This window comes from Schistocerca serialis, chromosome 7 (assembly GCF_023864345.2).
Source record: "Schistocerca serialis cubense isolate TAMUIC-IGC-003099 chromosome 7, iqSchSeri2.2, whole genome shotgun sequence".
Taxonomy (NCBI): domain Eukaryota; kingdom Metazoa; phylum Arthropoda; class Insecta; order Orthoptera; family Acrididae; genus Schistocerca; species Schistocerca serialis.
Window position 1 is genome coordinate 336363536 of NC_064644.1, and position 25158 is coordinate 336388693.

Here is a 25158-nt window from a genome sequence, read left to right on the forward strand (position 1 = left end):
TCCTTTTATTTGTAAATATTTTCCTTCAGGTAAATGATGTTAATTTTGAGCATATTCATTTGTACAGAGATATAGTCAGAATTTAATATCTATCCTGCTTCAAAGGATTAAGAACTTCACCAGCGTGCTACTTGGTGCTGTGCAACAACCAATGGGCTACTTGTCTGATTTATAAGAAGAAGAGCAGGCAGTTAACTACCAAACAGAGTGCTAATGATTTTCTACTGGAGATTCTCAGAGAACTTTAGTGTATAAACAAACTGTCATTTGGAACAACACTATCTCATTAGACATGTTGTTCAAAAACTGGGAGAACATTGCAAGATTTTTGTCAGCAAAATAATATATTGCATGAAACAACAAAGATGCATGGTCAATATCATCATTCCATTAATATGACAATTGTTTTCCAATACAAATACAAAGAGACTTGCCCCATGGTACCATATGTTTTTTGTAACACCAGCCTAAAATTGTGTATATATGAAAGGAAATTAAACTCCTAAAATGGACTACATCGTTAACAAGTTTTACCTTACTTCTCAGCACATTTGTTGCACACTGCAATGTATTCAGCAATGGAAAAATGAATTTAGCAGTTTTCTCGGACAAATATTGAGCATTATTGTCAGTCCTATTATATGCGAGATAAATAATTAGGGTAGCAATTATCTGAACCAATCCATGCCCCAACAGTACCACAAAATGATTTGAGGGGATAGATCTTATTTACTAATTTTCAGTACACATATTTAACAAATACACTGTTTTTGGTCAATACTTAGTCTTAACTTCCTGCTGAAAAAAGTTATTTCAACAAATGCTTTGAAACAATAGATCTTGTTTCTTAGTATGCAACAAACACACATCACAAAAATAGTGATTATTGTACAATACTTGTTAACATTCTACTGAAAAACCGTATAGTTTCAATGTATACAACTCAAAATGATCTCACCATAAATGCACAATTTAACCACAGTGCATCAATTTAATGACCTTGTACCATGTTAACAAATCTGGAATATGCAGATTTAAAAGCATTTATCACAGCAAAAATGCTTGCTAGTGTAACAACTATTACAGAAACTATCTGCATTAATGTATTTGAATGTCTTGTGAACCATCCTGAATAAATACCAAGTATCGTTGACGCTATTCCAATGGCAAATGTAATAATGCCAAAAACATTGTGTGCAAATTTAACTTTAGCTGGTTTAATTATGTCTTTCAAGCGCGTTGTATACAATGCGGCAACGCCTCCACTGCTGGTTATTCCAACAAATATCACAGAAACTAGACCCACTATTCCATGAAGAGATTGAAAGTGTAATTTTCCTTTTCTGTTTTTATTAATAAATATTATCAAAAATCCTGCAAAAATACAGGCAGCAGCTATGGCCTGCAATACCCAATGAGCTGTTATGCGGTTTCTCCTGTTCAGTCTTGAAGTCAGCCAGTTCCCAGTTGAAATCGCCAAAACTGCCTCACCCATGAAGAGCAGTGACTGTTAACAACAATTTATAAATGTTAATACAAGTGAAAAATGACGACAACGATGTACATCTAATGTGCTTATTGTACAAGTAACAGGCCAAGTAAAATCTGTTCATTAAAGCTGAAATATAAATTTAAATACTGTTACTGTAACAATGGGAAAAAAGAGGAAGCACCTCTAAGAGTGCCCTCCCCTATAGAGCCAGATAATCATTATGAATTGCTACTGTCTTAACCAAGCCCTCACATTAGAAATGGTTGGATAGATAAAAGCCTTAACATCAAATCATTTGTATAAACATTATGGTATGTAGCAATCTATCTTTTCCTACTTTGTTCACATTCCTACCTGGAGTTTCCATTGTTTGACCTTTAAGAAGTGTTATTTCTAAACAAATTTCCTAATTTTTTTTAAATAATGTATTCATGAATGAACAAAATACAAATGTAAATGAATGCTGAAGACCTGAAACAGGAATGTATAGCTTTTCACAAAATTTACTGTTTTTTTTTATTTTTTTTAATAAAGTAGTTGTTGTTGTTGCTGTGGTCTTCTGCTTGGTGTATTCATCTCTTGGTCTCCCCATATGATTTCTGCCCTCCATGCTGCCCTCCAATACTAAATTCGTGATCCCTCAATGCCTCAGAACATTTCCCACCAACTGATCCCTTCTTCTAGTCAAGTTGCGCCTCAAATTCCTCTTCTCCCCAATTCTATTCAGTACTTCCTCATTGGTTACGTGATCTACCCATCTAATCTTCAGCATTCTTCTGTAGCACCACATTCGAAAACTTCTATTCTCTTCTTGTCTAAACTATTTATCATCAATGTTTCACTTCCATACATGGCTACATTCCATACAAATACTTTCAGAAAAGACTTCCTGACACTTAAATCTATTCTCGATGTAAACAAATTTCTTTTCTTCAGAAACGCTTTCCTTGCCACTGGCAGTCTACATTTTATATCCTCTCTACTTTGACCATCATCAGTTATTTTGATTCCCAAATAGCAAAACTAATTTACTACTTTAAGTGTCTCATTTCCTAATCTAATTCCTTCCGCATCATTCGATTTAATTTCCTTTATCCTTGTTTTGCTTTTGTTGCTGTTCATCCTCCTTTCAAGACACTTTCCATTCTGAATTCCTTTTCAAAGTCCGTTGCTGTTCCTGACAGAATTACAGTGTCATCGGCAAACCTAAAAGTTTTTATTTCTTCTGCATGGATTTTAATTCCTACTCCAAATTTTTCTGTTGTTTCCTTTACTGCTTGCTCAATATACAGATTGAATAACATCAGGGATAACCTACATCCCTGTCTCACTCCCTTCCCAACCACTGCTTCCCTTTCATACCCCTCGACTCTTATAACTGCCATCTGGTTTCTGTACAATTTGTAAATAGTCTTTCGCTCCCTGTATTTGACCTCTGTCACCTTCAGAATTTGAAAGAGTATGCCAGATAACATTGTCGAAAGCTTTCTCTTAGTCTGCAAATGTAGGATTGCTTTTCCTTAACCCATCTTCTAAAATAATTCGTGGGGTCAGAATTGCCTCAAGTGTTCCAACAATTCTACGGAATCCAAACTGATTCTCCCCAAGGTCAGCTTCTTCCAGTTTTTCCATTTGTCTGTAAAGAATTTGTGTTATTATTTTGCATCCACGACTTTTTAAACTGATAGTCCAGTAATTTTCACACCAGCCAACATCTGCTTTCTTTGGGATTGGAATTATTATATTCTTCTTGAAGTCTGATGGTATTTCGCCTGTCTCATACATCTTGCTCATCAGATGGTAGAGTTTTGTCAGGACTGGCTCTCCCAAGGCTGTCAGTAGCTCTAATGGAACGTTGTCTACGCCTGGGACCTTGTTTTGACTTAGGACTTTCTGTGTTCTGTCAAACTCTTCACGCAGTATCATAACTCATCTTCATCTACGTCCTCTTCCATTTCCATAATACTGCCCTCAAGTACTTTGCCCTTGTATAGACCATCTATATACTACTTCCACCTTTCTGCCTTCTCTTCTTTGCTTAGAACTGGTTTTCCATCTGAGTTCTTGATATTCATACACGTGGTTCTCTTTTCTCCAAAGGTCTCTTTAATTTTATTGTAGGCAGTATACATCTTACCCCTAGTGAGATAAGCCTCTACATCCTTACACTTGTCCTCTAGCCATGTCAGCTTAGCCATTTTGCACTTCCTGTCGATCTTATATTTGAGATGTTTGTATTCCTTTTTGCCTGCTTGACTTACTGCATTTTTATATTTTCCCCTTTCATCAATTAAATTCAATACCTCTCCTGTTACCCAAGGATTTCTATGAGTCCTTGTCTTTTTACCTACTTGATCCTCTGCTGCCTTAACTATTTCATCTCTCAAAGCTACCCATTCTTCTTCTACTGTATTTCTTTCCCCTGTTCTTGTCAATCGTTCTCTAATGCTCTCTCTGAAACTCTCTACAACCTGTGGTACTTTCATTTTATCCAGGTCCCATATCCTTAAATTCCCACATTTTTGCGGTTTCTTAAGTTTTAATCTACAGTTTATAACCAACAGGTTGTGATCAGAGTCCACATCTGCCCCTAAAAATGTCTTACAATTTCAAACCTGGTTCCTAAATCTCTGTCTTAAAAATCTCTCTCCTATAAAGTTGAGTTAAAGTAATAAGACTGCACCTATAGACAATTATGTTCAATAATTTTTCCAGTGCCCTTAAAAAATGAAATTTCAACGTAGATGAAACTCATCATTGGTGATGATACAAACTACACTCTTACTTCAAAGCCTGTCACCTGTGGGTCTAACAAGGTTATCTCAACTTTAAATTGGATGTCGAACTGCTGCTGTCTGAGTGCCTGGTCAACAATTTTTGTGTTTCATTTCTTGTCTACTACAATACGATGGATATTACATGTCCATAGAAAAAGAGCTTTCTGATTCTCTGCCTACATGAGCCATTGGCACTGTATTTTCTCAATTTCAAGAGAAGAATTATTTGAAATGTTTCGGAATTAGTGAAAAAAAAAGATGACGGGAGTACTTAAAGTTGTATATCTTCAGTGAGTCAAACAATACAGAAACTGGACAGTAGCTGACTACAGATGTGTAATGCATTATGATGAGTTGCAGTATTGCCTCCTTTCAAATGATTCAAGGTGTCCAGTACACAGAGCCCCCAATGAGGAGTTTAGCTCACAGTGTGTGTAGGTTGTATTTTAAGTGGGAGATGGTTCTGCTATGTTTTGGACTTTTCTTTTTTTCTTTACCAGACACTCTCATTCAGGTTACCATGAAAATTAAGCAGGATGTTTATTTTAACTTTCCCGGTAATCAAGTGTTGCCCTTTCTTTTACATTTTCATGATGATTATACTGTGGACTATGTCTTTTTAGATGACAACTTCCATGTCAATGGTGTACTTCAGTGTATCTTGCCAAGTTCTACACTATAAGACCAAAATTCTCCATCCAGCTTTGGTTGTACGAAGATCACTGAACTAACATCTCACCCATAATGGTTACCTTATCAGTGAAACATGAAATATGAATGTTGCAACATTTTAATCCTATCAGTGAGTCCAAAATGAAACAGGTCAGTAAACACGGAATTAAAAACTAAGATTAATAGTACAAGTGAACATTACATGCCTGATGGTAATTTACTCATTTGATTATCATTCCATACAGTAAATGTGTCACTGTAGGAATCTCTCTACAACTTCTTAATTTCACCTGATACTGAAGTAGTGACAGGCTTTAAAATCTCAGATCGGTGTTAAGCCTTGCTTTTGCACTTGATAAAGTAAAACACAAATCTCTATTTTTGTTGCATCTGAGGTAAAGGTGGCTCTATCTTTAATATGCTAAAGGACAAATCACTAACCCAATTTACAATTGAAATCAGTGACTTATTACAAAAACTGAATACATGGCACCACTTCTTTTCTTATTCTTAATTTGTTGGATATTTTCCAAGAGAAGACTTGTAATAGGGTAATAATTAGTTTGCTTTCGTCTAGTCACTTAATAGCTGGGCTAGGTAATAGTTGTAATATACAGTCTTCTCAGTATTATTGTAATTCTTATAATTGTTTGATCATATTTTATGCTACCACCTGGTTACAACTGCTACTTCTCACAGACAGTATGGTCTATTTATATTTTCCACGATTATCCTAATGTACCTTTTTCCCTCAGCTGGCATGTACAGTTTTTTTTTTTTGTTTTTCCCCTGTTTGAGTGTCGCTCAGCGTCAAACTACAAGTGTGAACATTCAGCAGTTCAATTCCCAGTCTGTTCTACAATTTTATTTCCTCTTCTAAACTAACTGCTTGTGTAGTTGAAAGGTCAGAGAATGGCAAGGGCAATCAATTCTAACAACACCATGCCTAGTATGCCACAGTGGTGTTCAAATCAATTTCGAGGGCGAGTGCAGCTTCAGTAAGTTCTCAAAAACCTTATTTCCATTCAGGAGATGGAACTGATGGAATCACTTTAATCTCTTCATAAATCAACTCGAAAGCTTCACTGGCCTTCTTAACAGGGGCAAAAAAACGAGACATAGTCGATGATGATGATTTTAATGCAGATTTTCGTAAGTACTTTCCCAATAAGCATGTACTGCAGTCAGTAACACTATCATTCGACTAAGCTCGTGGCGTACACTTCCCAACTAGGGTAGCTAACTGCTCACAAACAGCCATTGATGATATCTTAATAGGGAGGTCTAATGAACAAAATTATGCTATAAAACAAACAGACAATGGACTCTCAGAGCATGACATGTAGATTTTTTTGAAGTTAATACTGAACAGGATATAATATCTATTGTAGTCTTCAGTATGAAGACTATTTGCTGCAGCTCTCTATGCTACGCCATCCAGAGCAAGCCTCTTCATATCCGAATAATTACTGCAAGCTTTTTCAACTTGCTTACTGCATCCATCTGTCTGTCTCCCTCTACAATTTTTTCCTTCCTTACTTCCCACCAGCCCAAATTGGCACTCCCTTGATGTTACAGAATGTCTTATCAACTGATCCTCTCTTTTAGTCAAGTTATGCCCGAAATTTCTTTTGTTCCCAGTTCTATTCAGTACCTCGTCATTGGTTACATGGTCTACCCATCTAATCTTCAGCATTCTTCTACTAAATCTGAATTCAAGAGGGTAGTCAAGCCAAATTTGATTATTGTGGCAACGGAAGTGATGTATACTGTGCTCACAGCGTGAATGATGAATCCAACACTTTTATTAACAACATTCTTACCTGATTTGAACACTCTGCCCCCCCCCCTGTCCCCCCCCCCCCCCCACATAAACTAACCCAGATAAACCAAAGTCTACAAAAAAAGCCATAGATTAACCCAGAAATAATGGTACCATGTAAAACAAAAAGGAAACTGTATCTGCCAGTCACAAACAACTATGATGTTGATGCCACAGCCTATTACAAGACATACTACAAAATATTAAAGATAGTAATACGGACATCGAAGCAAATGCATTACCAGAAAGAGACAATCACATCAGATAGCAAAATAAAGATAATATGGGATATAGTGAAGGAGGAGACTTGTATAAAACATGACATGAAGAGGAACATGTAGCACTGAGAGTAAATAATACACAGGTAACAGATGCATGCAGTGTTTCAAAACGTTTTAAAGTATTTCATAACTGTCACTGAAAAGATTTGGTTCTCAGGTTCAACAGACGCTGTCACTGAATACCTCAGACCATCTTCACAAATAACTTCAGTAATATGAATATGATCCTCACTACAAAAACAGAAGTACTGTCCACTGTAAAATCTTTAAAATCAAAAAACTTTAGTGGTTATGATAAAATATCAACAAAGTTAAATCAAACAAAGGAAAATTCAGAATAGAATAATGACACAATATTATGAAAAGTATAGATCACTACTCCCCATATAGCAAAGATGCTGAGCCACAGATACGCATAAAAAAAGAATGCAGCAATGTAGTCTTTTAATAATATTATCAACAAAGTTAGTTAAAGATTGTTCTTCAGAGTTTAGAAACCTATTAAGTTATATGCTTAACCAATCAGTTACCACTGGAACATTTCTCAACTGACTGAAATATGCTGAAGTTAAGCTTCAATACATGAAAGGACATAAATAGGGCCAAATTTCCAACCAATTTCATTTTTACCAGCATTCTTAAAATTTTGAGAGAAGATAATATAGAAAGTCTTAGCCATCTGACCACAAATTATTTATTGTCAAAATCACAGTTTGGATTTCTCAAATATTCCAGTACTGTTAAGTATATCTACACATAATTCAATAACGAAATTTGAAACAACAGCTGTATTGTAATTCACAGGCAGTGCTGAGGATGAAGCTGTTCACTTCACCTTGGCCAACTGTCAGTCAACTACAATCCGCCAATGACTGGATGACAACAGACAGAAACCTACTCAGAAGAGAGAAGAGCAGCTCTTGCTCAGTAGGTTATGGATCATCAACCAGACCTGACTGACACAGGGAAAGTTCTTTAGTGATCTCTTAGAAGTGACTAGACAGTTGTAAATTGCATTTGCTATGTACTGCGAAGTTTACCTATGATTCATTAATTAAAACTTCCGAGCTGAATTGTCGTGGTCCATATGTAAAACTTCTTCTCCTTCCTGACATTTCGTTGCCTACTGTGGGCAACATCTTGTTAAATGAGTCGGCAACTAGCTGCTAGGCGCTGGAGGTCCCGCTTATATAGAGCACTTAGATGGCGCCACCACTCACCACGTGCTTTCGACTTTAAAACTATCTCTGGCTAGTGCCATCTCTCTCGATTACAGGTAATCAATTGTCACTTCGTTTGTACAATGTCGACTGCCATATCTTGTCTAGTTTTAATCCTTCTTCTTTTTTATTAAAATTATTTTCATGCTTGTAGATCTCTATAGCTTCTCTATACATGCGGGTATAACAATGTGAGGTCCTAGCTATCACGTTTGTCTCACTAAATTTTATTTCGTGATCACTGTCTTTGAAAACGTGTTCCGCTACAGCTGATTTGTCAATTTGTCCCAATCTACAGTTACTTTTATGTTCTGATATGCAGGTATTAACATTCCTTTTAGTTGTACCAATATAAACCATGCCACAGCTACATGGAATTTTATACACACCTGGGGTAGCTAAGGGGTGTCGCGCGTCTTTCACCGATCTTAGGTCAAAAGATTGTCTCCACTTGAAACTTGGCCAAAAGTTTCCCAATACAGTCCGTGATGTTATGAATAAATGGAAGAAAAACTTTTCCAGCCGACGGTTGTTGTTGTCATCGTGTATTTTCAGACACTTTTCTTCTAGGGTGGAGTGCTTGATCTATTTTGTTGTCAGTGTACCCATTTGCAAACGGCTTTCAAGAGAAATGGGTACACTGACAACGAAATAGATCGAGCATTCTGCATTGAAGGTCTGTCTAAACGGCTCGTCACGGAGAAAGGACCTCAATTTGTCTCTGCATAATTTGAAGATTTCTGTACAGCAAATGGCTTGCACCATCTCACCTCAACAACATTCCACCCACAATTGAATGGTGAAGCTGAAAATTTTGTTCACAGGTTCAAATAGCAAATGGACAAACTTCACTTGCATCATCCACACAAAAAAGCCTTACTTCGCTTCTTGTCTACTTATCACTTCCAACCCCGCAATGGCCCTTCGCCCGCAAAGGTGCTACCTGGCTGATGCCACCATATGCTCTTCCATGTGTTCCATTGCTCGCTGTGGTTGGCATCTACAGACTCCAGTCAGCCAACATATCGGATTAGCCATCCTGTGTTTTACAGAATCTATGGGAGAAACAAATCATGGAGGTGTGGCATCATCACTCAGTCAATTATTTTGTGTATGTTTCACATTCAAGGTCCTGATGGATTGCAGAAGCGGCACCTAAATTAAATTTGCCCTTGTCGCTTGCAAAGTCTGCCGCTTCTTGTATGTTCACAGATTCCAGGCCTTCCCAGTCGATGCAATCGAGCGCCACGGAGTGCTTTTTGCAGATCTCTAGCCAATGGACATCGATCCGACATCGCACCTGTCCAATAGCGGACGTCCGCTAGCACCTGACACACAACAACAGCTGGGTCAACCCCACACTGAGGCCTACCATGGGGCCTCCTGTCAAAGAGATGCCGTTGAGGATTTCCATCATCAAGAAAATGCTCTGCCGACGGGTGCTGGGTCACACCCTCTGTGTCGTTTTTCGGCCGGTGTTCCCTCGGAGTCTCAACACAAATGACAGGGTGTGAGCAGCAACTCGGCATTGGCTACAGCAATGGTCACTGCTCCACACCGGTTCAACATCACGCCTACCCCCACTGTCAGTATTGTGCTCGGCTGTACATGATGATGGTGCTGTATTGTTTGAACAGGACACAGCCAGAGCAAAAGCACCACTGGAGCAAAGACGCGAGGAGGTGCCAGTGCCATAGAGACTCGCCACTTGTGCAAGTACCACCAGCACCGTGGGCGGCACTGAGGATGAAAATATCAACTTTGCCACAGCCAATTGGTGGCCAATTACAATCTACCAATGACCGGATGACAATGGACAGAAGCTTACTAGGAAGAGAGAGCAGCAGCTCTCACCCCCTTGGTTACAGAGCATTGTCCAAGGATGACTTAGACAGAGAAGTCATTTTGTGAACTCTTAGAAGTGAACAGACAGTTGTAAATTGCATTTGCTATGTACTGTAACGTTTACCTACGATTATTTGCATTTAGCCATTGAGGGCCTTTTTTGTGTAATATTACATGCAGTGTTGCAGACTTCATTATTCAATATGTCACAAAGATAAGTAAATGGTTTTAACACACCTGTGTAACTTTGTTACTAATTTGTTGAGGTGTTGTAGAACTTTCGTTCTCCTGTCCTGTTACCTGACCCTGGGGCATAGCTGTGTAATAGTGGCAGGGAGAAATTTTCTTAGCAGTGTACTGCACCGGAAGCCATTTCATGAACTCACAAACTCTGCCTACTGTAACAACAGTGGCAATTCGGCCTCCACAGCTGTAGTGACGAGGCCTTCACAAAACTGCCAACAAGGGTTCACCAAACTGGTGACAAGGTTTTACAAAACCAATACCAACATGTCATCATTTTTCTGAGTTCAACATCTCTTTCATCATGAGGGGGACACTGACTGATTTTTCAGACAGGCAGAAGGGAAGACTGTAGACATAAAATGTTCATGGTCCTGAAATCATCTGCAAGTGTGTGTGATGTGTGAAGTGTAGATTCTTTATGTACAGAGTTATTAATCACATTATTATGCTAATTTGTTCTAAGTATGCACAAATATAAGAGCACTGTGTGTTAGATATAAACAACTGAAGCAGTGCATTTGTTAAAACACTGACCCTGGACTCACAAGGAAGGAAGCTCATGCTCTGTGCAGCCATCTTACTTGAGGTTTAATGTTGTCTTTCTAATCACTTCAGGCAAATGTCAGATGGTTCCTTCAGCCCTTCAAGGCCACAGCTGACCACCTGTCCTCTGCTCATTTAAGACATGTGTATATTTTTTCTGTGTACATACAGCATGAATTATGTATTAAGCTGACAGATTTTATACCATTGTAAACTTGATGACTGGATGAATAAATTACTACTACTGCTACTACTACTACTAATTCCACCATTTGATTCATATCCATGTAGATGGGCAAATTTTTTATCAAATAGTTTTACATTGTCAAAGTTATCTGCTTACATTTGGAAATTATTAGATATCTATAAAAATTTTGCATAAAATTAGATAGAAAATCATAGTAGCAAATAGTTTTCATTCTCTCACTTTCTTAATTTTTATTAAGTATTGATATGTTTTATAAAACTCATAAGCATCACTAAAAGACAGTTGTAAAATACAGTGGAGCAACCACTAAAAGAATGAAATAATACATTCTGTAAATAATTTTCAGATCAGCTTAGTGGGAGTGTCTTCCTGAAGCAGCACTTCAATGTTTTCTACTCCATCTTCATCTTCATCTTCAGGTGAAGTGTATTGTTTCTAGATGAAAATGACACTCAGCTGATAAAATGGGAAAATTTCAATTTGGAATTTGCTGAGAAAAAAATACAGGGAAAAAGTTATGTGAGAAGTTATATCCAAACCTTTTAATTTTTCTAGTACACATAGGCAACAATTCTGTACTCTTTTTTAAAGAATTTCGTTTGAATGGTTGGCTAAGACAGAGAGAGAAAGCAGTGCAATGGGATTGACTAGTCTAACGGATAGAAAACAGGAGACAGAACCTGCAGAATTCCATCAGCTCTCAAACAGTAGGTACAGGCAGCTTTGTGATTGTACCCATTCATATTCTTTCAGATCTGTCTTCAAGGTGAGAAAATCTACAAATATTACATGGTATCAATTTTTTTAATATAGTTAATCCCTGAAAGGTAATTTCCCTACTGTACATATACTTGTGATTTGCTCCAATTCTTACAGGGAATTTTTTGACTCAACAGATTAAAAGATAATCAGCAGGCTAAGCTAAAATTATTTAATGTAAAGTTAAGTGTTCACTGCCTTATAATACATTGTGAAAGCCACAATGCAGCCCCACTGTGAATGCTGTTCTCATACAGGGGATGAGTTGGTTGACATTAGTAAGCAGCTGAAAATTGCCCTGACTACTGCCAAACGATTGGCAGTTGCTGCGAATCTGTGTGTTGGAAGAGCTCCTGTGAGTTATGTACCTGTGATACCTGTACCACAGGTACCTCTCAAGTGCTGTCCTCTCTGTCATTGCTCATCCACCTGTCTGTGGGTGGTTGTACAGGTTAGACAGGAACCAGGGAGGACTCTGGGTGATGTGCCGATCCCCCTAATCAACAAGTCTGCGGTGCTGTCTTTCACTGAAACTGAACCACTGGGGCTCATTTCACCTTTATGGGGAAACCTGTTTTGTCTGGTGTCAGGAGGAAGCAAGTGCAAAAGGGTAGAGGTTTATTAATCGTCTGCCATTCAAACGTGCAGCAAATGATGGTACCCCTTAGGGAAATGGCAGCAAGGAATAGGAAACAACATGAGGTGCACCCAGTGTGTATGTCTGGGGGACTAATTCAACACATTGAAGTGGCTATTTCAGCAGCCATTTAGGGAACAAGTTGCAACCAACTGCAGATTGTGGTGCACACTGGAAGAAATGATGCTTGTCATTGGGCCATCCAACAATTAATTGGGAACATTACAGTTTCGTTAGTGATGGGTGTGAAACTTTACCAAATGTCTTCTCTGAAAACAACCTCAAACAGATAGTTGGGAAACCCACTCATGACGGTAATATATTGGATCTAATGGCAACAAATATATCAGACCTCTTTCAGGATGTACGCATCAAAACTGGTATCAGTGATCATGACGCGGCAGTGACAACATGATTACAAAAGTACAAAAAAACTACTAAACAAGCAGAAAGATATATATGTTCAGTAAACTAGATAAAAGTCAATAGTGTCATATTAGATTACATTAGTACTTGTTCCATAGATCATGAATACGACACTTCTTAATGATGTGGAACATGTCAGGTTGATAAAAGGTGTCTATACAAGATATTACATTACACAAAATATTACAGGACACACTTTTCTTTTTTTTTTGGGGGGGGGGGGGGGGGGGGATTACCCACTTGCTATATCCAAAAATTCATCTAATGAGTAGGAGGAGTTGCCATTAAGAAATTCTTTTAATTTCCTTTTAAATGCTATATGGCTATCTGTCAGACTTTTGATGCTATTAGGTAAGTGACCAAAGACTTTTGTGGCAGCATAATTTACCCCCTTTTGAGCCAAAGTTAGATTTAACCTTGAGTAGTGAAGAGCATCCTTTCTCCTAGTGTTGTAGCCATGTACACTGCTATTACTTTTGAATTTGTTCGGATTGTTAATAACAAATTTCATGAGAGAATATATATATTGTGAGGCTACAGTGAAGATTTCTAGCTCTTTAAATAAGTGTCTGCACGATGATCTTGGATGAGCTCCAGCAATTATTCTGATTACACAGTTTTGTGCAATGAACACTCTTTTACTCAATGATGAATTACCCAAGAATATGATGCCATACGAAAACAGAGAATGAAAATAGGCGTGGTAAGCTAATTTACTCAGATGTATATCGCCAAAATTTGCAATGACCCTAATAGCATAAGTAGCTGAACTCAAATGTTTCAGCAGATCCTCAGTGTGTTTTTTCCAGTTCAACCCCCCATCAACCCATACGCCTAGAAATTTTGAATATTCTACCTTAGCTACCGATTTCTGATCGAAGTCTATATTTATTAATGGTGTCATTTCATTTACTGTGTGGAACTGTTTATACTGTGTTTTGTCAAAGTTTAATGAGAGGCCATTTGCAGAGAACCACTTAATGATTTTCTGAAAAACATCATTTACAATTTCACCAGTTAATTCTTTTCTCTTGGGTGTGATAGCCACACTTGTATCATCGGCAAAAAGTACCAGCTTTGCATCTTCGTGAATATAGAATGACAAGTCATTAATATATATAAAGAACAGCAGAGGGTCCAAGACCAAACCTTGCAGCACCCCATTCTTGATTGTTCCCCAGTTTGAGAACTCACCAGTTTTTTTGCATATTATGTGAACTGCTTATTTCAACTTTCCGCACTCTTCCAGTTAGGTATGATTTAAACCATTTGAGCACTGTCCCATTCATACCACAGTACTTGAGCTTATCTAGAAGTATTCCATGATTTACACAATCAAAAGCCTTTGATATATCACAAAAAATCCCAACGGGTGACTTCCGGTTACTCAGAGCATTTAATATTTCATTAGTGAAAGTATATATAGCATTTTCAGTTGAAAAACCCTTCTGGAAACCAAAGTGACATTTTGTTAAAACTTTATTTTTACAAAGGTGTGAAGCTACTCTACAATACATTACTTTTTCAAGAATTTTGGATGAGGCAGTCAGAAGAGAGATTGGGCAGTAGTTGTTGGCATCAGGCGTATCCCCTTTTTTATGCAGTGGTTTAACAATGGCATACATCAGTCTATCTGGGAAAATAACCTGCTTCAGAGAGCTATTACATATGTGGCTAAGAATCCCACTTATTTCTTGGGAACAAGCTTTTATTATCCTGCTGGAAATGCCATCAATTCTGTGTGAACTTTTATTCTTGCGAGAGTTTATAATCTTCCTAATTTCAGAAGGAGAGATGGGTGGAATTTCAATTGTATCAAATGGTGTGGGTAAGGCCTCTTCCATTAACTGCCTTGCTTCTTCTAATGAACATTTAGATCCTATTTCAGAAGGAGAGATGGGTGGAATTTCAATTGTATCGAATGGTGTGGGTAAGGCCTCTTCCATTAACTGCCTTGCTTCTTCTAATGAACATTTAGATCCTATTTTCTCTACAACATTTAGAAAATGATTATTCAAAATGTTTTCGACTTCCGGCTTGTTGTTTATCAAGTTTCCATTCGCTTTGATGGTGATGCTGTCATCCTGTACTCTTGGTTGCCCTGTCTCCCTTGTAATAACATTCCAAATTGTTTTGATTTTGTTATCAGAGGTATTAATCTCAGACATGATGAACATGCTTCTGGACTTTTTAATAACCTTTCTTAATGTAGCACAGTAGTTTTTATAATATTTGGCTGTTTCTGGGTCATTACTCTTTCTTGTTACATACAGTTCCCTTTTGTAGTTACAATATATTTTTATTCCTTTAGTAAGCCAAGGTTTTTGCATGGTTTCTTATAATTAGATTTAACTATTTTCTTGGGGAAACGGTTTTTAAATTCTCTTACAAGTGTATCATGAAATAAGTTATATTTTAAATTAGCATCGGGTTCCTTGTACACCTCATCCCAGTCTTACTGCTGAAGATTTTCTCTGAAATTTCTAATTGTTGAGTCACATCTCATTGAGGAACTAGAACCATTCAGCATAGGGCAGTAGCATGTAGGGGAAAATAATGCAAAGGAACCTCCATGGTATACGGTCACTGTAAAGAAACTTTTAAAGAAACAGAGATTACTGCATAATAGACGTAAAACAAAGCATAGGGCTATTGATCAAGAGATGGTGAATGAAACGTGTTTGGCTGTCAAGACAGCAATGCATGACGCCTTCAGTGGCTACTGAAGCAGAATATTGTCAAGTGATCTTTCACAGACCCAAAGAAATTCTGGTTGTACGTAACGGCTGTTAGCTGCACCAAAGTTAGTTTTCAGTTCCTAGCAAATGAGAAAGGAACTGAAAATGAGGGTAGCAAAGCAAAAGCTGAAATGCTTAATTCCATTTTGAAGTGTGCCTTTACAAAGGAAAACACAGGAGAACTGCCATAATTTAATCCTCGTACCACTGAAAAAATTAATGAAATAGGAATTATTGTCAGAGGTGTTAAGAAACAGCTGAAGTCGTTAAAATTGAACAAAGGTCCACACACCAATGAGTCCCCATCAGGTTCCATACTGAATTTGTGGCTGAGTTAGCCCCTCTTCTAATTATACTCTATTGTGGATCCTACAAACAAAAAAACTGTGCCCAGTTCTTGGAAAAAGGCACAGGTCACATCTATCTACAAGAAGGGTAGAAGAAGTTATCCACAAAACTGCCGTCTAGTGTAACTGACATCGATTTGTTGTAGAAGCTTAGAACATATTCTGAGCTCAAACATAATGAGGTATATTGAACAGAATGACCTCCTCAAAGCCAACCAGCACGGATATAAAAAACAATGATCATATGAAACCCAACTCACACTTTTCTCACATAACATACTGAAAGCTTTGGAACAAGGCAACCAGGTAGATGCTGTATTTCTTGATTTCCAAAAAGCATTTCACTCAGTACTACATGTAAGCTTATTGTCAAAGGTATGATCATATGGGGTATCAAGTAAATTTGTGACTGGATTGAGAACTTTTTGGTAGGGAGGACGCGGCATGTTATCTCGGATGGAGAGTCATCGTCAGATGCAGACGTAACTTCAGGTATGCCCCACAGAAATGTGTTGGGACCCTTGCTGCTCATGTTATATATTAATGACTTTGCAGACAATGTTAACAGCAAACGCAGACTTTATGAGATGCTGCCGTTATCTACTATCTGAAAGAAGCTGTATAAATATTCATTCAAACTTGATAAGATTTCAATATGGTGCAAAGACTGGTAACTTGCTTTAAGTGTTCAGAAATATAAAATTTTGTAATTCATAAAAGGAAAAAACAGTATCCTATGATTACAATAGCAATGAGTCACTGTTGGAATCAGTCAACTTGTACAAATATCTACATGGCTCATTTCATTTAAAATCACCCAAAATAAAGAAATCTCATTGCCATCACGTCATAGATATTTGTGAAAATTAGGTGTAAGGAAGTACATAAATAGAAAGTGATAAAATATTTTTTTTTTTCAGATTTTTACATCAAAACTGAGGTCAGGAGGCCATTATGTCTAGCATTTTCTCCATCTGGCATCAGTATGAAAGGTAGGCTGAAAGTTTTTAACTACTATAACTCTCTCATTTATAAATCAATTTGGTGTCATTAGAAAGATAAAAGGACCAACTATATCACTAAACTATAAAAATGCTGCAACTGTGCATATAAATATATGCAAATCTGTAATTAAAGTCATTTTTCAATTTTTTTAATACATATTTCATGATTTTTTGCCTCAAAGAATTTCAATTGTAATACATTTCAACATAAAAAAATCAGAAGGGTGTTTGTTCTGTTTAATCATTTAAAACAGAAAGAACATAAATAATAATATACATGTTTCATTTTGTGACTATTACCTAGTGGTCACAAATGATGATCAGTTCTCATAAAACACATTCATAAATTTCTAAAAAGCATTCATTCTTTAAAACAAGTTTTCAATGGACAATATTATGTCTGATTCAAAAGTATATAAATGACCAGTACTTGTGCTGGCACTAGGAGCAGGCAAAGTCATTAAAATGTTTTCATAAGGTATCCAGCAAACATCAGTGTGAAGTGGCCATGAATAACTTGAGGTAGGGCCACTTGGACTCGTGAACTTGACCTTTGCATCTCTGTGTTCTTCACTTATCTCTAGAATTTTTCCAAGCCACCACTGGTTATCGTAGATAGCTGCGACAAATGTTTCTTCTTTAACTGTGTTAGAGGCAGTGTTTTGAATTCCAAGAGGAACTTCAATGAATTTAGTAGATGATGCTACACGCTTTATCAGCAACTTGTTTTCATTCAGTGGTTTGAAAAAATGATTCACTCTTGTCCCAGGATGGTAGAACCAGTCTCATATTGTTCTTGTAACATGTTTGTGAACTTTGTTATCTCCTCTGTTGTAACATAAAAGGTTTCTACTACTGGAACATGAGTTTTGGTAAATGTAAACAGATATTTTGGACTTAAAATGTGACTGTCATATGGATGCTGTAAACTTGCTCTTGTTGCTAAACGTTTAATAGTACTCCAACTCCATCACATGCATTTTTGCCATGACTAGTAGCAAAAAAATCCATTCTGCAGTTACTCCATGATCTTGCTTGTGATGGCACAAATTCAAAAAGTTCTTAAAGTTTTTATATTGTGCAGAACTTCCATCACTGAAGTACGTAACATGCTGGATGTGTGGTAATTGTTCCAATACATAAGTGAGAGCAGTTTTCTGGAAAACATAGAATGTGTTTGTATCATGCTGCAAACAGTCACTTGTACAACACAATAACATTGACTTAATGCAATCATCTGTTTTAAAGTACACCACAAAAGGATGAAGGGTGACTTGAATGTTCTGCCAGTGAAATCCTTGTGCAGCATCCTGAAGCAAACAGGTAGGCCTAGTTCTCAGCAAAATCCACTATGATGATGCATGTAGTATCAGGGAGGGTTTCTTTGCTTGACTTAAAGTAGTAACTCAGAGATTTTGATACATAATGATGATGCGTTACTTTTTGAAGTTTTTGCATTAAATACTCAACAAATTCATTGGTCGTCTTCATTAATGTCTCCAGTGTAGGTCGATCAGTTTGCATCCATTGTTTGAATACAACATTTTCACAATCTTGTAAGGAATCCAGCTCCATTAAAAAATTGTGCAGTTCATATTCGTCAGGACACTGAGAACAGCAATGCAGCATGCACTCCTCGTTTTCCAGATTACACACACGTTTATGTAGAAGTTCAGTGTACGATTCTTTCACATGCGCAGCATGCATTAACAGTTTTACATTTTGGAGATACGTGCATACACATACGTTACGCATTCCACGAATGTTTACAGTAACACACATTCTTTTGGCCCAAGTTCACAAAATTTAGTAAAACCAATTTTATCTTCAGGATATTCTTCTCTGAAAGCTAAGTATACATTTTTCAGATTATGTAAAATTAGTCTTTTCGTCTTATACACTATTTTGCCTTTTCTGAAGGGACAGACAGACAGTCTTTTTTATTAGCAGAAATGCGACTTATATCATCTTCACAGGAAAAATTCTGGGCACTTTTTTCCACATCCTTACCTGTTCTGTTCCCCACTTTAAAACTCCCTTTTGACAAAATACCACCACCTTTTAGCAATACCCTCGATTTATTTACAATGTATTCGGTAGTGTTAAAAAACATTTGGGTTTTTTCTTTACTCTGTGCAGCTGGTGCTAAGGTATGTATTTGTATTTTTCCTTTAACAGAATTTCTGATGAATTTCTCTTTAAGTTTTTGCATTAAAATATTACAGTCTGTACATTCAGCACTGCCAGTTTCTTCAGACACGTTTTTCACTGCAACATTTAGCACTTCTGATGCTGTTTGCTGGAATTTTAAAGCTAAGCAACGAGACTTGGATCGAATCTATTCTGGACGCATGTCTTGTGCTCTCTTACTAACCTTAAATGGTGAAATTTCAAGTAATTCACAACTTTCATTAAGTTTTTGAAGAGCTGTAGATGGATCTGATGTATATTCTTGATCTTCAACTCCACATTCATCCATCTCTGAAAGGTTGTCCCCCAAAGGAGATAAAATGTCCTTATACCATGCTATGCACAGCTTGGTACCTGGGATAAGTCCAAGGGTTTTATATTTCCTTGCCTTGGGTAAAGAAATAGGTTTCAAAGATTTCTTAGCAGTCTTTTTACCATTCTTCTTAAAAGAGTCACAGCAAATTCTTTGTCTGTCTTCAAATGTTACCAAACAGAGCCTTTTGTGAGAAGAAAGAACATTCTCAATATTTTCACAGGTGCTTCTTAGCCTCAATAATTCAGCATCAGCTTGATTCAGGCTTGACATATCTATTAAATCAAGCTTTTCACTGCTACTACTTTACTTCTGACACACAACTGCTGACACAAAACCTAAAGAACATTTGTTTGCCATTGTGATTTTTAATCAACTGTGTATGTTGCAGAAAAGAACTGGATGGTTTGACACTTTTTCTTGTTCTCTAATAATCACATACCCTGTGTTGCATGTGAGTGTTGCTACTAGACTAAATTTTCCATTGTTGTTTCATGTATTGTTGATTAGCTATTTGAAGCAATTAATTATTACAGCATTATTGAAAAAGTATAAGATCTAACAATAGAGAACAAACACCCTTCTCATTTTTTTATGTTGAAAAGAATGGCAGTAGGAATTATTTGAATCAAAAATTCAGTTGGTGAAACTTGTGAATCTGCTGAAAAAAAAAAAAAAAAAAATCCTGAAATTTGCATTAAAAAAAAAATTGGTAAGAAATTACATTAGCCTAATTACAAATTTTCAAACATCTGTTGCTTAGACACAGCACTTTAATAATTTTTATATTATAGTTCTATTCTTTTACTTTCCAATGACACCAAATTCAATACAATTGATTCATAAATAAAAAAAAGTTATAGTGGTTAACTTACAAGGCACTTCGTTTCTCAACGCCAGTTGGTAGAAGGAGCCCACATTTCAAAATGGTCTCCTAATTACAATTTTGGTCAAAAAATTCCAGAAAAAATATTTTAACCCTAACTAATTATGCTCATTCTTACACCAAATTTTCAGAAAAATCTGTGACGTAAGGGCAACAGCCACTGGGTGATTTCACATGAAATTATCGTCATGTAACACTTTGTAGGGATATGAAACGGAATGATCACATAGGTTCAGTCTTGGGTAAAGCAAGCAGTAGACTTCATTTGATTGACAGAATACTGGAAAACTGCTATATATAGGAAATTCTTACAAACCTCTCATGTGACTGATTTTAGAATACTGCTCAAGTGTGTGGGGCCCATATCAAATAGGCTTAACGGGAGATACTGAAAGTATACAGAGAAGGGCTGCATGAATGGTCACAGGTTTGTTTAATCCATGGGAGTGTGTCATACAGTTACTGAAGAAACTGAACTGGAGGACTCTTCAAGATAGACGTAAACTATATCCAGAATTAGTCTATTAACAAAGTTTCAAAAACCAGCTATAAATGATTACTCTAGGAATATGCTACAACTCCCTACAGATTGCTCACATAATGTTCGTGAAGATAAGGTTAGAATAACTACTGCACACACAAATGCATTCGAGTAGTCATTCTTCTCGCACTCGATATGTGAATGGAAAATGAAGAAACCCAATAACTGCTACAATGGGACATAACCTCTGCCACGCAACTTGCAATGGTTTGAGGAGTATGGATGCAGATGTAGATGCTTTCTTGCACTATTATGCAAAAACCAGAATTCAATTTTTGCCCTCGCCATTTCTCAGTATACAATAAAAGGAAAGAAACTGTTCTTAAAAAGTTGTGTGTAACTATATCTGCAGTTTGCAAAATACTGTACAGTTGCAGAAGGCGGTACTTAGTGCACCAGTTTAACTGAATCTTTTCCCAATTACATTCACAGATGTAATTCCCAATTACATTCACAGATTTAATTCCCAATTACATTCACAGATGTAACACAAGAAGAATTATTTACACACACACAAACAAACAGTATAAATGGTGCAATATTGTATAATTGGCACACTATTTATTTATTTATTTCACATACATGATGAATGACTACTAATGTGCTTCCATGTAATGTGTTTCTAATCTCACCATAATGGCGTTGCATGAGTTGTCCATAGAAGTGTTTCTTGACTTGTCTTGGAAAGTAAACAGAAAATCTTACACTTGGTATACAAATCTTAAGGGGGGTAGGACGTCAAATGGGCCGACTTGGAGCAGGAGAGACACCACAGGACATTTTAATTTTCACTGTCTATACTTTTACAAATAAATTCATAAAACTTTTAACAGCATGACCAGGAAGGATTCAGAATTCATACTCATAGCAGTACATGCTCAAAAACGTAACAAAACACTTTTTTTTTTTACATGTGAAATTTCATCATTTTTTCACTTACTACTGTCTGCATTTGTTGCTATAGCTACACTTTTCTTCCTAAGTAAGGGAGATTCTTGGATGACTTTTGCACAGCATAAAACCATAGTTACAGATGTATGAAACTCTAGAAGTTATTTAATTTATGAAAAAATAAATGAACTGTTACATTTTAAACTTCATGTTTAGAAAAAATTCAAGTTTTATAGTTAATTATCTCAATTTTTCCACATTTTTTTAATAGATTTGGAAAATTCTAAAGTTTCATACACCTGTAACTACTGTTTGTATGCTATGAAAAATTCATCGAAGAATCTCTCATACTTAGGAAGAAAAGTGTAACTATAGCAACAAATGCAGCCAGTAACAAATGAAAAAATGATGAAATTTCATATGTAAAAGAAGGTATTTTGCTACGTTTTTGAACTTCCACTGCAATGAGTGTGAGTCCTCAATCCTTCCTGGTCATGGTAACAAAGTTTTATGAATTTATTTGTAAAAGTATAGACAGCAGAAATTAAAATGTCCTGTGGTGACTCTCCTGCTCCAAGTCTGACGTCCAAGTTTGACGTCCTACCCACCCTAAGTGTCTCCCATTGTAATTTGCTGAGCATGTAAATGTGACTCTCTTATACACCTTAAGACATCCTGAAGAAATAATACAGCAGCTTTCTGAATTTTAATGTAAACAGTTTACTCGTGTACAGGTCATAAAATGTGGTGCAATCATCACTCCAGTAATTTTTGGGTACAATTAAACTGCAATCAATTCCTTTTACAATACAGATAACATAACTTACAAAATTTGATATATCTGGACAGCAGTTTTTCTTCATACCAACTGCTCTTCAAACTGACTCAGTCTGGTCAGTTGTTAGCTTGGTGACTTATTTCTTAATACAGTAATGACAAAATTATCCTGTTGTTTCTATCTAAGATGGAGTCACTTGGAAATATCCATTAGTTACTGACTGCTATACCTCCTGCTGCTTCTGACTCACTTGTCAATATAATCAAACTGCATAAGGCAACACAGAGGTGAAGTTTTGAGTTTTCAGTGGAAAAGGGTTGACATTATTTCAGAGATACCATAATGTTTGTTATGGTCTTCTATCCAGCTAATTTTTCCCCGCAGTATTCCACACGACTAGAACCCTGGTAACTGTACTTAGTGGAAATAAATTAACTTTTTCTTTGTTTTGTTTTTGTACCACCAACCATTTTGAAAATTGAAACTTGTCGCTGCAGCTTCATTAAAATCCATCCGCTTAAAATAAAATTTCACAGTTTGTATAATTCCCACATAAGAAATAAAAGTTCTACTCTGTACCAAATTTCTCAAGAACTATTTAGAGACTGCTCCAACACGGTTACTGACGATACACTTCAGAGGAGGATAGGTGTGTTGTTAAATTTGGTTGCCTGCTTTAAAGTTTTGATAAATATGCTCAAGTTTTCAACTAGCTAGGCCTACACACAATAATCATTACCAGTACCTGATTGGGAAATTTACTGCTTCACGTGACGCGCACACGACAAACCAAAAATCTTAAAAGTGTTTTATCTAAATTTCTTTAGTATTTTTTAATTTTTTGCTGCATGCTACATGCAATACAATACTGAACAAGTTAATCTGCTCGACGAGTAGCATAGTCTAACACTACGAAAAGAGTACATGGGCACAACATAAATACCATAAAAGATATGCATGGTAGTGTTGGTTTGAAAATCTCTATAATGAAAACTGTTATGACACAGTTATTATTTATTCTAAGTACAGGCCCATGGAAAGACAAACTTATAACCTTGACGAGGAAACTGCTTCACAGTAGCAGTCCCAACATAAACACACAGGTGCCTCGCCTCCTCTCCTCTCCTCTCCTCTCCTCTCCTCTCCTCTCCTCCCCTCCCCCCCCCCCCCCACACACAACTAAAAAACGCAATTTCTGGTATAGATAGGTCAAAACTGCAAATCCACTAACTTCTATTTCGCACATCAAGACTGCTTAAATATTATGACGAGCAGACGAAATATAACCACCAGCGTGTAATTTTCGCTGTATAGTACGTAAATCCATGCACAAATTCCAAGCTGCACACGTATGAGTAATATTATCGTGGTGTTGTCCTTACAATGTGTTTACTTGGCAGTACATTGGTGCGATACGTAACACTTGCACAGTACTACTGATCGGACAGGTGAAAAGCATGAAATAAGATACATCTGTCTGTGTGTAACTGTGATATACATAAATCTAAATTATTATTATTATTAAACAATCTTCTTCATAGAAACCACAAAATTTCTCCACCTATCTACGAATGAAAATGACGCTACAAGATAAGCAAGTGTTGCATGCTATACCGCTTAGCAACAAAAGCTTACGCTACACTGCCTAATATCTACGATAATAATGTACATGATTTTGTATACTCACACCGAGTGTCATTAACGCTGGATGCCACGAAAAAAATGAATAATCACCAAAACTTAAAATCAACACGTACACTGTGAACAACAGCATCAAAATATGACTTGTGTTGCTCATGATGATTACTGTCCGCCAGCGTGATTTCGGGTTCTTGGTATTAGGTTTTTTATCTTGAGGCTCAAGCTGAAGTACCTCGTCGTAACCATCTTCATCCTTGAGTGGATCATTAGCTGGAGATACGTCTGGAAAAGCACTTGCCATTTTCTGTAGATTACAGAAAGTGTCATAAAATCCACATCACCAGCTACAATAAACACTCAACCGTTTCACTTCCTCAAACAGCCCTGTTTGTACGCAGTGTTGTATAAACGTCATGTTTCCTTTTATAAGTCTTTTTTTTTTCTTTTTTTGCTCGCACAGCTGTGCACACATGTGCTCGTGCGCACTTATCTGTCTTTTTATCGGATGAAACAGTATATGGTTTCTTTCTCCCTAGCAGACCTCACAACAATGCCCGCTGCTACATCTCGGCCGTTCTACAGCAACCATGAAAGAAGAAAAAAAGTGTTAATTTTATAGCACGTTACTCAAATTTTCCGTATCGTAGTAACAGTCTGTTGTTAACTGAGTGACTGACGATGCTTATAGCGGTCTCACGCTGTGTCAAAACTATTTTTGTATCTCCCAAAATAGAACATAAGAAAGCAGTTCTCTAAGGTCTGTGCATTTGATATTCAAATCTACAGAAAATCGTCAGCTAGGAACAAAGTGAAACGGAAAAAGACCTGATTTACGACTATTATGGTAAGTTACAAACGTTTTTGAAGTCTGCCTGACAGAAAAAATTCCTTTCCGCTACGT

The 25158-nt window shown here is 36.8% G+C and overlaps 1 protein-coding gene across 1 annotated transcript; it reads right to left on the reverse strand.

Annotated features, from left to right (window-relative positions):
- Positions 1 to 325: 325 nt before the first annotated feature.
- Positions 326 to 24950, reverse strand: LOC126412374 (transmembrane reductase CYB561D2-like). Its single transcript, XM_050081943.1, has 2 exons — positions 24304 to 24950; positions 326 to 1507 (listed from the first exon to the last, which is right to left on the reverse strand). The coding sequence occupies exons 1-2, from the start codon at positions 24556 to 24558 to the stop codon at positions 992 to 994; spliced, it is 771 nt and encodes a 256-aa protein (XP_049937900.1). The 5' UTR covers positions 24559 to 24950; the 3' UTR covers positions 326 to 991.
- Between the last annotated feature and the right edge of the window lie 208 nt (positions 24951 to 25158).